Here is a 12,652-nt window from a genome sequence, read left to right as displayed (position 1 = left end):
TAGAAAATCCCTGATTTCTTTGAATAGCTAAAAATGTGAACGAGGCTGTGTCTGTATGCCTTTCAAATCTTTGTACAAAATGCCGCCGCTGTCCCACTAATACTCGTTCGACCGTTTATAAATTATTATTTTAATAAAAATGAATTTTGTTTAAATTTTTATTCAAAAATCAAAAAATTATTCTCTTGGACCTATTTTAACTGATATTTAACTTTTTGACACATGAGTTGTAAAAAAAAATCTACAATCAATAAAAAAATTCAATTCTTATATCAAATAAAAGTTTAGATACAGAACTTTTAATTGAAATAAATTTTATAAAGAATAATTATGTTTAGATGTGATATTTTTAATACTTTTGACATCAATACCCTTTATTAATAAGCCAAACCATGTTTCGGTGGAACATCACTACCAGATTATCAAAATTTGGTCATCATATATTATATTTAATTATTATTATTATTATATCATTATTAAACTCATATTAAAAATATTATACTCCTATTAAAAGATATAAGACATATATATTGATCAGGACTTTTTTACATAACGATTATTCATGATATAGAATTCTATCCCAATATAACTAAATATTTTAATTTTTAAAACCGAAACAATCTAACTTAGAAATTAACTCTACAAAATCCTTATCACATAAATATGAATTCTTTATAAAATTTCTATCAAATAAATATAGAGAGTCAACAGAGCTTTTGTGCGGATCTGAGAACATAAAATAAATGATATATTTAAATAATGAATTTTATTTATAAAACATATTTTAGTTATTAAACTTAAAAATGCCTTCATACTTCTATATTAGTTTGTCATACAAACAAATAATACTCTTACGTCTAAAAGAACTCCAACCCACATTAGAATTACCTATTCTAACTCTAAAATAATTATGGATTAAATATACGTAACACATATCTATTATAACTCTAAATTAATTACAAATTATAGATTCATCGAATAATTTAACATATGAATTAACCGTATAAAATTTCTATCAATTAAATATGAATCAACTCAATAAAATTCATATTAAATAAATATAAGGAGTCGGCATAGTTTTTGTGTGGATATGAGAACATAAAATAAAAAACAGGCTAAAAAACTCTATTATTGTTTTGTTTTATTGTTGTTTCATTATTTATTGCGAATTTTATCTATAAAATATATTTAAGTTATATAACTTAAAAATTTCTTTCGACTTCTATATTAATTTGTCATACAAACAACTACCACTCATAGATGTGCAGGAACTCCAACCAACCAACATTACACATACTTATTATAAGTCTAAAACAATTACAAATTAAATAACATTACACTAATATAAATCTAAAACAATTACAAATTATTAATATAAATTTTAATTTATTCTGTGCATTTCAGAAGATTGCAATTAAGATGAATAAGGCGGTGGTAACACTGACTTGACAAACAAAAACTCGAATTTTAGCACACAATTCTATATTGGATACAATTGCAGAGGGTTGTACTAATGTACTTCCTTCATCCCAAATTAAATGAGCTGGTTGATTTTAGCACACAATTTAAAATTCATGGACTGTATAACTACATTATTTATTTTTGAAATTTTATTTTTGCAAATAAAAATTAAAATATGAAATTTTCTTCTACAAAAGAAAAACTAAAAAAATAAATTTCGAAACTATACAGTCAATGCATCTTAAATTACATGTACAAAATCAATTAGTTCATCAAATTTGGGACATAGGGGGTAACAAATCACCTGAACACTTTGAGGAAGTGTTAATTGCGAATATTATACCTCATTTGTTATCATAGGCTACATATTCTATGTCTTGAAGAATGATAATATATTATATATGCAAGTATGATTATTTCAAAAAAAGAAAAAGAACTGAAAGGTTTTTAATCTTTGAAAAGAAAATCGTGTGAGTTGGGACAGATGACAGATGGACCGAGTCTAAAACTGGACACAAAGTTGTTACAAGAAAAACTAAAACTCCTCCAGCACACCTGATTTACATGTAAAGATGGTAGGCTCAAATTAATAGTGCATCTATGGTCACGGATAGTCACTCATTACAATCTACACCACTTTCTAATGAATATATTAACCAATTCAATGTTTCCTTCTGCATGAAACTACAACTCCAGCTCTCTGTTTAGCTCATCTTGGACAAGTCCTGGATTCTAAATCTTCATTACAATGTCGAAATTTGATCCTTATGAGCACCTGAATGTCAGCCTTAACGACGATGGCAGTCTCACACGCCATCTTAACATCCCTAAACTTCCTGCCACCGGAGAAGACCAACTCTTGCCTGGCCAAACTGTAGTCTCTAAAGATGTCACTCTCAATGCAGAGAACAAGACTTGGATACGCATTTTCAGGCCAGTGAAAATGCCCTCCAGTGAAAAATCCGCTAAACTTCCCATGATTCTTTTCCTCCATGCAGGAGGTTGGATTGATTTAAGTGTTGCAAATGTATTTTGTCACGAGACGTGTAACAAAATGGCGCATGAAATTCCTGCGGTTGTCATTGGCCTTGAGTTTCGCCTAGCACCAGAGCACCGACTTCCAGCACAGTATGATGATGCTGTGGAAGCGATAAATTGGGTGAAGAATCAAGCAAAGGATTCCAAGGGTGATCAATGGCTAAGAGATTATGCAGACTATTCAAGATTTTACCTATATGGGGCGAGTTGTGGTGCAAATATTGCATACAATGCAGCCTTACGCATTCTAGAAACGAAGATGGAGCCATTAAAGATAGTAGGGCTGATCATGAATCAACCCTTTATTGGAGGCAAGAAAAGAACAAAATCCGAGTTAAAATTGGCAACAGATCAATATTTTCCGTTGCCAGTGATTGATTTGTTGTGGGAACTTGCATTGCCGGAAGGGATGAACCGCGATCATAGATTTTGTAACCCTTTGCAGGAGGCGGACAAGGAGAAACTGAGATCGATTGGGAGGTGTTTGGTTATCGGATTTGGTGGCGATCCGTTGATTGATCGACAACAAGAATTTGTGAAAATGTTGGTGATGAGCGGGGTTATGGTTGAAGCCAAATTTGATGATGTTGGATTTCATAACATAGATATGATTGATCCCAGAAGGGCTGCTGCTATTAATGAATTTATCAAAGAGTTCGTTTAATTTTCATATTTTTCATTCAAGTCCAAGTGAATGTAGATGGTATCATGGATATTGTAGGGATAGGAAGTGTCTCATCTGTTACTGCTTAGCATGTTTGATTCATTCTTGTGATATCTTCTGTTAGTATTATTCATAGTATAAATAAATTCTTAGATATGCCATTTTGGCTCAAGTTGATAAATTCTTAGATATTTTTTATTCGGGATAACTATAAAATAATAGGGATTTAAGCATTAGGTTGATGCATCTTCAGTTGCAAGAGATTAATTAGACAACCAAAATAAATTTTTTAGGGGAAACTGTATTATAGCAAGAGAATACATAATAATGAAGATGGTACATCAAAGTTTTGTTTTAAGAATTAAATTCAGATTTAATTGCAAAACACATCCCGTTGATCTGGTTCTAACTACACTTTATTATCTAAACTTTAGATAATTGCACAATGCACCCTTTAACATATTTTAGCGTCACATATTGAACCCTTTTGGCTTGTTTTCGTCTATTTTGACCTATTTTAGAATAAAAGGGTAAAATACATTTAAGAACCTATAACATTATATTTTAATCAATTCTTAAGTCTATTTCACCCTTTTAAATTCCGCATTGATAGGTCAAAATAGACAAAAATCGGTTAAAAGGGTTCAAGGTGCATTGCCAAAACATGTTAAGAGATGCATTTCACAATTATCTAAAGTTTAGGTAATAAAGTGTAATTTGCTCGAACTAAAGGGATGCGTTTTCCAATTATCTCTTAAATTTATAATCTGGAGAACAAAGTAGAACAAAAGGGCCAAGCCTTGCGAAAACTTCAATATGCCCTCTTCTATACAAAACTCATTAATACGGCATTATATCACACTCCTGTGGAAGAGAGACATTCACTAGTACATTCCTTTCTTTCGTAAAGATTTAGAAAGAGAATATCTAACTAGCGCTGTAGTTGCCGGCACGTTGGACAATACCACTTTCCTCTGAACCTTGTTTCTGGTGTGAGGCCAACACATTGATAATGGAACCATTCACCACCTTGGCACTGCAGAAAAGATATGTAGAAGCATACTAGGTAACTTGGGGGGAAAAAAATCCACGACTTGAAAATTAAACAGAATCGAAATTTATTTGTGATATCTTAGATGTAAATTGCAGTGTTGATTTTACACAAATGGAATTTAACTCCTCAAGTACTAATAGTGTTAAGAGTTGATTCCTGATCTTTGGATTTTTGAAGAAATGCAGTTTAAATTACTTTGCAGAATTGATGAACTTCTGAGTGGTTTTTGTGGTTAATGCAAGCCACTATCCGACAATAGATGCATCAAATAACAACTAGGACATATTTGGATGGGAAAGACCTAGGAGAATAATAATAGGGCTGTAGCTGATGAACAATTTAACACAAGACTTTCCTAAATTGGAGCTGTAATGTCCTCCAGTACTGCTGGAGTGCCAAATCAATATAGATTGATTTTTTCTGTCAGGAAGACTATTAAGTACTCATGTTAAATTTGACGAGAACATTTTCTTTCATATTATTGCTTTAGTAATTTTTTGTTACTAAATTTTAGAAGCATTTTAGACAACTTATTATATACAAAGTACTACAAGAAGAATATCCAAATATGAAACTAGTTTGGAGTATCTCAATATAGTGTATATAGCAGCTAAAACCAAAGAACAAGTGAAGCGGTGAAGTAGGGGCTTACATTCTCATTGTCACAGGCAATCATATCTCCAAAAGATACCTGAAACATGTTGATAAGATATATGTTAATTTGCTGAAGTAGTACTGTAATAAGTGTGGTATGATCATAATGGTGGAGAAGGCAGAACCTGATGACAGACGCAGTATGTTGGTTCGTTAGGATCAATAGGTTGATCTATTTCGATAGGAGCATAATCTTTCTTCTGGCTACCTGGAGGAGGCATGAGCTCAGAGTCTCTGTCACGCTCATAGTCCCTGTCTTTGGCATCAACCTTCTTTTGCTGCGGCGTTCCATAAGGTAATTTTCGTTTTTCATTTTTAGAGATTAACGGTAGTGGTGGAAGGTTGATCGGCTCATCCGGTGGTAATTTTCCCTCTGCACATTTTGGTAAAGGAAATCAAAAGCATCACAAGGAGCTACTTAATATTCCTCTAAAGGTAAATTATCTGATTATCTATTTACATTGACTTCATAATTAACACATAGGTAACAGTTACAACACTGCTAATCAGGCTGTGTTCACTTGGATCGAATGGAATAAGGTGAGAATGGAATGAAATTTATAGTTTTAATTCGGAAAGATTGGGAAAAATGTTTATAAAATTTTTATTCCTTCTTTCATTCCATTCCAAGTTATTTGAACTAAAATTCTAACCCACATATTGGGAAAGGAATGCTCCATTACACTTCTTCATCATTTTTTCTACAATCCTCATGATAGAAAATTCAGACTCCTTCATGCTCATCCAGTATTTCACTCATATAATCTTTTTTCTCCATAAAATTAGTGAATAATTTTCATTCCATTCCTTCCCCATTCTATTCTAACCAAGTGAACACAAACATTATATATTTTATAGAATGTGCAACCAGCTATATAAAGAAACTTGCAATTATATTAAGAGTTAATTGCAAAACGCACCTTGAACCCTTTTGGCCGATTTTTGTTTATTTTGACCTATCAATGTGGAATTTAAAAGGGTGTAACGGACTTAAGAATTAACTAAAAGTTAACGTTATAGTTTCTTAAGTCTATTTTACCCTTTTAATTTAACATAGTAATAGGTCAAAATAGAAGAAAAGGGGCCAAAAGGGTTCAATATGTGGCACTAAAATATGTTGCAATTTTCTAAAGTTTAGGTAATAAAGTGCAGTTGGAACAAACCAACAGGATGCGCTTTGCAATTAACTCTTATATTAATAGTGGTAAAAAAAAATCTCTTTGCAAATATATTGAATATATATCCAGCTTAAAACCATTGGCATATACACCCATTGGTTGTGCCCTTCTATAGCATACATTAATAAATACAAAACTTATATTCAGCCAGATAGTCCACAACTGTACAGCTGTACCTTGTTTCAGATCTTCAGAGAAGTTATTTAGATCCTCATCGAGACGTTTGACATGGCTATCTATCTGAGAGAAGATAAGGATAGAAACAAGAATTGTAAGAGTACATATTGCTAGGGAATGTCGAGGTCCCCCTTTCTTGGGTAATGTTATTTCCAGTGTTCCAATACAAACTACTGTGGAAATAAAGATATTACGCAGGAAATACCATTCCCCTCCCCCTCATATTACAATGGGTTTTGACCAAATGAACCTTAAAACGAAAATCTTCTAGCAATATTCAATGTGCCTGAATATATTCGATTCGTACAACCTTATATTTCATGCAAATTATATAATCAAATTATGAAAAACTATTTCATCATTTAATGGTAGTATTTTATCAGAATGCCACATCACCTAAGCTAGTTAACTCTGATGCTACCAATAAATGCAGAAAATTAATCAAAACTATTTAATATAGTCACGCCATTGGACCGACATGATACAACCTGTGTAGAATTAATTGCTTGACCGATTAAAAAAAAACCCGGTCCAAATCATTCATTCCCTCTTCGGCTCTTCCTGAATTAAATATATCCATCTTTGCTTGAAAATTGGGATACACATTAATCAAAGACCATAAAATGGCATAAAATTCTTTTATGAATCATCAATTACACTTAAGAGCTAGAATGTTAGCGATCCATTCGGAGAGCTAAAACCTACCTTGAAGGCTTTTTATACATTACTTGACTTTTGGCAGGGAGGGAGTAATGAACTACTGGAAGAAGTCAAGTAAGAATCCAGTTCATATCAGAGCAGGGAGGAAGTACTCCTTCCTTTTTGAAATATAGGTTGTCTAACTTTTTGGCACACATTTCTAAGTCCTTTGACTGCATCGTTAAAATCATTATTTTTAAAATTTTCTTTTTTTTGAATTATAATATTAATCATATATTTTTACTCAAAAAAGAAAATTTTAAAGATAATAATTTCAACTATGCAGTCAAAAGACTTAGAAGTGCGTCAGAAAGTCAAACGACCACTATCATTTCAAAACTGAGGGAGTAATAAACTACAGGCAGAAGTCGAGGAAGAAGCAAATCCATTTCAGGGCGGTGTTTCGATACTATTGCAATTACTGCAAGTAACACCAATATCATTGATGCAGCATAGGACGAAGGTATGCTCGAAGTAAAGATCACCGAGCAGCAACTTACAAGTCAGACACAAAAATGTAAAAATTAATCATTTTGGATAACAACATATAGTATTTAGCTGAACCACTTTTCGCTTGAGACAATGTAACAATTCTGCTGGACCCTAACTTCAAACATAAGACATTCCACTGCCTGCAATAAGCTTACCAGACATTTGTAAATTCACGTAAATTATGCATCTCGTGTTGGCATGCATGTTTGTGCAAAAAGTATATTCCCTATTTACAAAGAACAGAAAAGCTCATAAAGAAACCCAACGAAATCTAAAGTCCTATAAACAATGAAACTTACAAGGTCATAAGCCTGTCGTGCCAGCAAAACCTTTTCGGTGCAAAGGCTTAGAGCATTTTCCTGGCTGACTTCTATATCCTTTTTCAGTATGGCCTCGTCATCTTCATAATTTCCTCTCTTCAAGCTTTGGAAAGAAACTCCCATACCCAGACAGTAATTAATCTGCTGTCTTGTCTGATTTATCATAGCTTTTTAAATTTCACAGATTCAGCTACATTAGAAACTCTAAACTTAAAAAAATATAAAAAAAAAATCCAAGTTCCATTTATTAAACTTGCACATTCCTACACTTCCAATACTCCAATTACAACAGCAAAATCACCTCAACTACATATGAAGCATTAAAATTTATGAACATTTATTATCATTAATTTTATTTTATTTTTGCAAAATAAAAATGATGACACAGATAATTGTACAGATACCTTGGGAGCGGTCATCAAGTTCTCTAATTGTATTTAGAAGCCTCTGAAGCTCAGCTGGTAAAGTGCTTGCATCTATTTCACAATTATACACATCACATACAAATGATAAAGTTGAGAACTTTATTCAAGAAAATTAAATTATAGATACAATAGATACAGAAACTTACATTCCAAGTAGTCATCAACATAAACCCCAGTTCTTGCAATTGCCATTTTCTTGAATTGGATAAGATTTCATCATCTGCTATTATTAGGGCACATATATATAGACAAAACAAAAACTAAAGGAAGGCAAATTATAAAAAAACAGAGTAAAACGACGCCGTTTGAGGGCTTAAAAAAAATACTCGGCCTCTTATTTATTTCACTCATAGCTAATAGCCCCTTGTAGAGCAGATATATGCAGTTAAAAAATGATGGGTTATTAGCAAGCTCAAGCTCTTCATTATCTACTCTATATATTCTGGGTTTTATAGGTATGATATGAATTTTTTTTTGATTTTTTTTTTGTTACATTTGTGGATGTTTTGATTTGTTGCCCTTAATTTTTGTTTGGGGAACTGGGTTTTGGTGGGGGTTTTTCATATGGTATTTCTGATTATTACTCTGTGTAAAGATTTGAGTTACCATGATTTACTACTTGTTTACATGGTTATTTAACTTCAGGCATCACTTAGTACAGTTCTTTAGTACTGAACTACTGATGTATATGCTCTAATGGTCATATAGTACTTTTGATCATGTACATAAAATTCTATCATCATTGGTATTCAACTGTGCTGCTGCATTAGTTTTATCTGCTGATGCCTAGGGGTTTTACGGAATTTTTCTGCTGTCTGTTGTAATTTAATAATTTGTCTATCCATGCTCTAGTCCAATTCGCTTAATTGTAACAAATTTGGTTACAAACTTACAATGTTATAAAAATTGGATGTGTGCGTATTGAATTAATTTTTTTTTTGCAGAATGTTGTAAAGTTCGTGCAATTGTTGTGATTAAGAATCAATGGTGACTCAACTTCAAGGATTTATGCTTCCGAATTCAAAGCTGCTTGGCAGGTCATTCTCTAATGCTTTATTTCTTTACGCCCCTCATGGATCTACTTCTAAGTTTCACAAGGTAGTTTCTAATCCTTTTTTTACCTCTATCTGCTGGAATCAAATACCTCCCACGATGCTTGAACTCATGTAAAGTTCTTGATTGTTGCAGTATTTATGTGGGAATATTGGTGTATTAACCAAAGCTGCATTTGGTAGCAGTGCAAGCTCCCCGATTTTTGATGAAGAATCTTTTGTAGAGAATGGGACAAATTTAACAAATATGGGTATTTCTGAGGGACTTGAATCCCTTGAGTTGAATAAAAAGAATAAAATTGTTGCAAATCATCAAACCTATATCTGGCTCTTAGATGGATATGTAAAGTCTGGGTCTTTCCCTGATTCAAAGAAGCTTCATGGGAAAATTTTGAAATCTGGTTTTGGTGGGGATCATGATATATGTACCAGGCTTATTGATGCGTATGCAGCGGCCGGTGATTTAGAAGGTGCAGTCCAGGTGTTTGATGATATGCTGTATAAAAGTGTGTCATCTTGGAATAAGTTAATGTTAGCCTTTTCTGGGAAGAAGCTGACTACTCAAGTTTTGGGTCTTTATACTCAAATGCTGGCAGAAAACGTTAATCCAGATGAAAGTACATTTGCATATATTTTACGGGCCAAAGTTGATTTCCAATATGTAAGACAAGTACACGGTAAAGCTATTCGATATGGCTTTGGTACATGTACAGTTGTTTGTAATCCATTAGTTGACTTGTATACCAAGAATGGGTTTTTAGATACTGCCAAAAATGTTTTTAATGGCATACATATGAAGGATAACGTCTCTTGGGTGGCTATGATATCTGGTTTCTCTCAAAGTGGACAAGAAATAGAAGCCATCCTTTTGTTCTGCGAGATGCATAAGTCTGGAATTTTCCCTACTCCTTACGTTTTCTCCAGTGTCATAAGTGCCTGTACTAAAATACAGCTATTTAAGCTTGGTGAACAGCTTCATACCCTTGTATATAAATGGGGCCTTTCATCAGAAACCTTTGTGTGTAATGCTTTTGTCACTTTGTATTCTCGTTCTGGGAACTTGATGATGGCTGAACAAATTTTTAGAAATATGCAAAGAAAGGATGGGGTTTCGTACAACTCGCTCATATCAGGGCTTGCACAGCGTGGATTCAGTCAAAGGTCTCTCCAATTATATGAGGCAATGCAGCTTGATCATCTGAAACCCGACTGTGTTACAATTGCAAGTCTCTTGAGTGCATGTGCATCAGTTAATTCTCTTTATAAGGGAAGGCAACTGCACTCATATGCAATAAAAGCAGGAATGACTTCGGATATCATTATTGAAGGTTCCTTGCTGGACCTTTATGTTAAATGTTCAGATGTCAAAACAGCGCATAAATTCTTCCTTATGACTCAAACAGAAAATGTTGTTCTGTGGAATGTAATGCTTGTCGCATACGGGCAGATGGGTGATTTAGCTGAGTCATTACGGTTATACTCGCAGATGCAGATTGAGGGCATGTGTCCAAATCAATATACATACCCTAGTATATTGAGGACCTGTACTTTAGTAGGAGCCCTGGATCTAGGAGAGCAGATTCATACACAAGTATTAAAGACTGGTTTTCAGCCAAATGTTTATGTTTGTAGTGTGCTTATAGATATGTATGCCAAACATGGAAGACTAGATACTGCTCTGAGAATTCTTAAAAGGCTAAGTGAGAAAGATGTAGTTTCGTGGACAGCTATGATTGCGGGATATGCTCAGCATGATATGTATGCTGAAGCTCTTAAGCTTTTTGAAGAAATGCAGGACCACGGCATTCAATCAGATAACATAGGATTTTCAAGTGCAATTAGTGCATGTGCTGGAATAAAAGCTGTTAACCAAGGAAGACAAATTCATGCTCAATCAATTACATGTGGCTACTCACTTGATCTTTCTATTGGCAATGCACTTGTTAGTCTATATGCAAGGTGTGGCAGGAAAGAGGATGCATATTTGGCATTTAACAAAATTGATGAGAAAGATAACATCACATGGAATGGATTGATATCAGGATTTTCACAGAGTGGACACTGCGAAGAAGCATTACAGGTCTTCTCACTAATGAATAAATCTGGGCTGGAAGTTAATATGTTCACATATGGGTCTGCAGTTAGTGCTGCTGCTAACACAGCAAACATAAAACAAGGGATGCAAATTCATAGTCGGATTATTAAAACTGGTTACAGTGCTGAAACTGAGGCATCAAACGTTCTTATTACATTGTACGCTAAGTGTGGCAGTCTTGATGATGCCAGGAGAGAATTCCTAGATCTGCCTGAGAAAAATGAGGTTTCATGGAATGCCATGATTACAGGATATTCACAACATGGACGTGGTACTGAAGCACTAGAACTCTTTGAGGAAATGAAACGGCTTGGCTATATGCCAAACTATGTTACTTATGTGAGTGTGTTATCAGCTTGTAGCCATGTGGGTTTGGTAGATGAGGGGCTTAATTATTTTAAGGCTATGAGCGAAGAACATAACCTAGAGCCGAAACCAGAACATTATGTTTGTGTTGTTGATATTTTGGGGAGATCTGGCTTCTTAGGACGTGCAATGAAATTCATAGAGGCAATGCCAATTGAACCAGATGCAATGGCTTGGAGGACTCTACTAAGTGCTTGCACAGCGCATAAGAATATTGAAATTGGAGAATTTGCTGCTCGTCATCTTTTGGAATTAGAACCTGATGACTCTGCAACCTATGTACTTCTTTCAAATATGTATGCAGTTTCCGGGAAATGGGATTACAGGGACCATACAAGACAATTGATGAAAAACAGAGGGGTAAAGAAGGAGCCTGGTCGTAGCTGGATCGAGGTTAAGAACTCGGTTCATGCATTTTTTGTTGGTGATCGACTCCATCCATTAGCGGGTAAAATCTATGAACATTTAGATGATCTAAACAGACGAGCTACTGCAGTTGGTTACATACAAGACCGTAGTAGCCTTTGGAATGATATAGAGCAGGGACAGAAGGACCCAACAACGTACATTCACAGTGAGAAGCTTGCTATTACTTTTGGACTTTTGAGCTTGCCTGATACTATCCCCTTACGTGTGATGAAGAATCTTCGGGTCTGTAATGATTGCCATAATTGGATTAAGTGTGTGTCAAAGGTCACAAATCGGTCTATTATAGTTCGAGATTCATACCGCTTTCATCATTTTGAGGATGGTGGCTGCTCGTGTAAAGATCACTGGTAATTCAAAGTCATGAATATAATTCTGGTTGATAAGCAGTAAACATTGAATTTTCAAGGCATGCATCGTCTGCAAGGTTTATTTGGATTATGTCCCTATCTTTCCTTAAAGGTACCAAGATGGTATATTCTAATTCTGGCAACTGTTCATCCAATATGCATATTCAATATTCACTATAAGACTATTACTTTATTTTCAAC

At 34.1% G+C, this 12,652-nt stretch overlaps 3 protein-coding genes across 3 annotated transcripts; 2 read left to right on the top strand and 1 right to left on the bottom strand.

Annotated features, from left to right (window-relative positions):
* Nucleotides 1-2,209: 2,209 nt before the first annotated feature.
* On the top strand, nucleotides 2,210-3,163 carry LOC108211454 (probable carboxylesterase 9). The gene has a single exon (XM_017383059.2). The coding sequence runs from the start codon at nucleotides 2,210-2,212 to the stop codon at nucleotides 3,161-3,163; it is 954 nt and encodes a 317-aa protein (XP_017238548.1).
* A 304-nt stretch (nucleotides 3,164-3,467) lies between these two features.
* On the bottom strand, nucleotides 3,468-8,460 carry LOC108213746 (PHD finger protein ING2). Its single transcript, XM_017385535.2, has 7 exons — nucleotides 8,309-8,460; nucleotides 8,142-8,213; nucleotides 7,717-7,904; nucleotides 6,226-6,289; nucleotides 4,997-5,244; nucleotides 4,870-4,908; nucleotides 3,468-4,199 (listed from the first exon to the last, which is right to left on the bottom strand). The coding sequence occupies exons 1-7, from the start codon at nucleotides 8,352-8,354 to the stop codon at nucleotides 4,095-4,097; spliced, it is 762 nt and encodes a 253-aa protein (XP_017241024.1). The 5' UTR covers nucleotides 8,355-8,460; the 3' UTR covers nucleotides 3,468-4,094.
* A 56-nt stretch (nucleotides 8,461-8,516) lies between these two features.
* LOC108213741 (pentatricopeptide repeat-containing protein At4g13650) lies at nucleotides 8,517-12,509 on the top strand. Its single transcript, XM_017385528.2, has 3 exons — nucleotides 8,517-8,617; nucleotides 9,107-9,260; nucleotides 9,351-12,509. Exons 2-3 carry the CDS (start codon nucleotides 9,147-9,149, stop codon nucleotides 12,453-12,455), a joined length of 3,219 nt encoding a protein of 1,072 aa, XP_017241017.1. The 5' UTR covers nucleotides 8,517-8,617; nucleotides 9,107-9,146; the 3' UTR covers nucleotides 12,456-12,509.
* Nucleotides 12,510-12,652: the final 143 nt, after the last annotated feature.

The sequence above is a fragment of the Daucus carota genome, chromosome 3, assembly GCF_001625215.2.
Source record: "Daucus carota subsp. sativus chromosome 3, DH1 v3.0, whole genome shotgun sequence".
NCBI lineage: Eukaryota > Viridiplantae > Streptophyta > Magnoliopsida > Apiales > Apiaceae > Daucus > Daucus carota.
This window is presented reverse-complemented; position numbering and strand designations above follow the sequence as displayed.

What these genes read in the sequence shown, in the direction of transcription:
- LOC108211454 (XM_017383059.2), top strand. Translation starts at nt 2,210, where the DNA reads ATGTCGAAATTTGATCCTTATGAGCACCTGAATGTCAGCCTTAACGAC.
- LOC108213746 (XM_017385535.2), bottom strand. Translation starts at nt 8,354, where the DNA reads ATGGCAATTGCAAGAACTGGGGTTTATGTTGATGACTACTTGGAAT. An exon ending in TGTTGATGACTACTTGGAAT is followed by an intron (nt 8,214 to 8,308) that starts GTAAGTTTCTGT and finishes ATTGTGAAATAG; the next exon opens with ATGCAAGCACTTTACCAGCT. An exon ending in CTCTGAAGATCTGAAACAAG is followed by an intron (nt 5,245 to 6,225) that starts GTACAGCTGTAC and finishes CAAAATGTGCAG; the next exon opens with AGGGAAAATTACCACCGGAT.
- LOC108213741 (XM_017385528.2), top strand. Translation starts at nt 9,147, where the DNA reads ATGGTGACTCAACTTCAAGGATTTATGCTTCCGAATTCAAAGCTGCTT. An exon ending in CTACTTCTAAGTTTCACAAG is followed by an intron (nt 9,261 to 9,350) that starts GTAGTTTCTAAT and finishes TGATTGTTGCAG; the next exon opens with TATTTATGTGGGAATATTGG.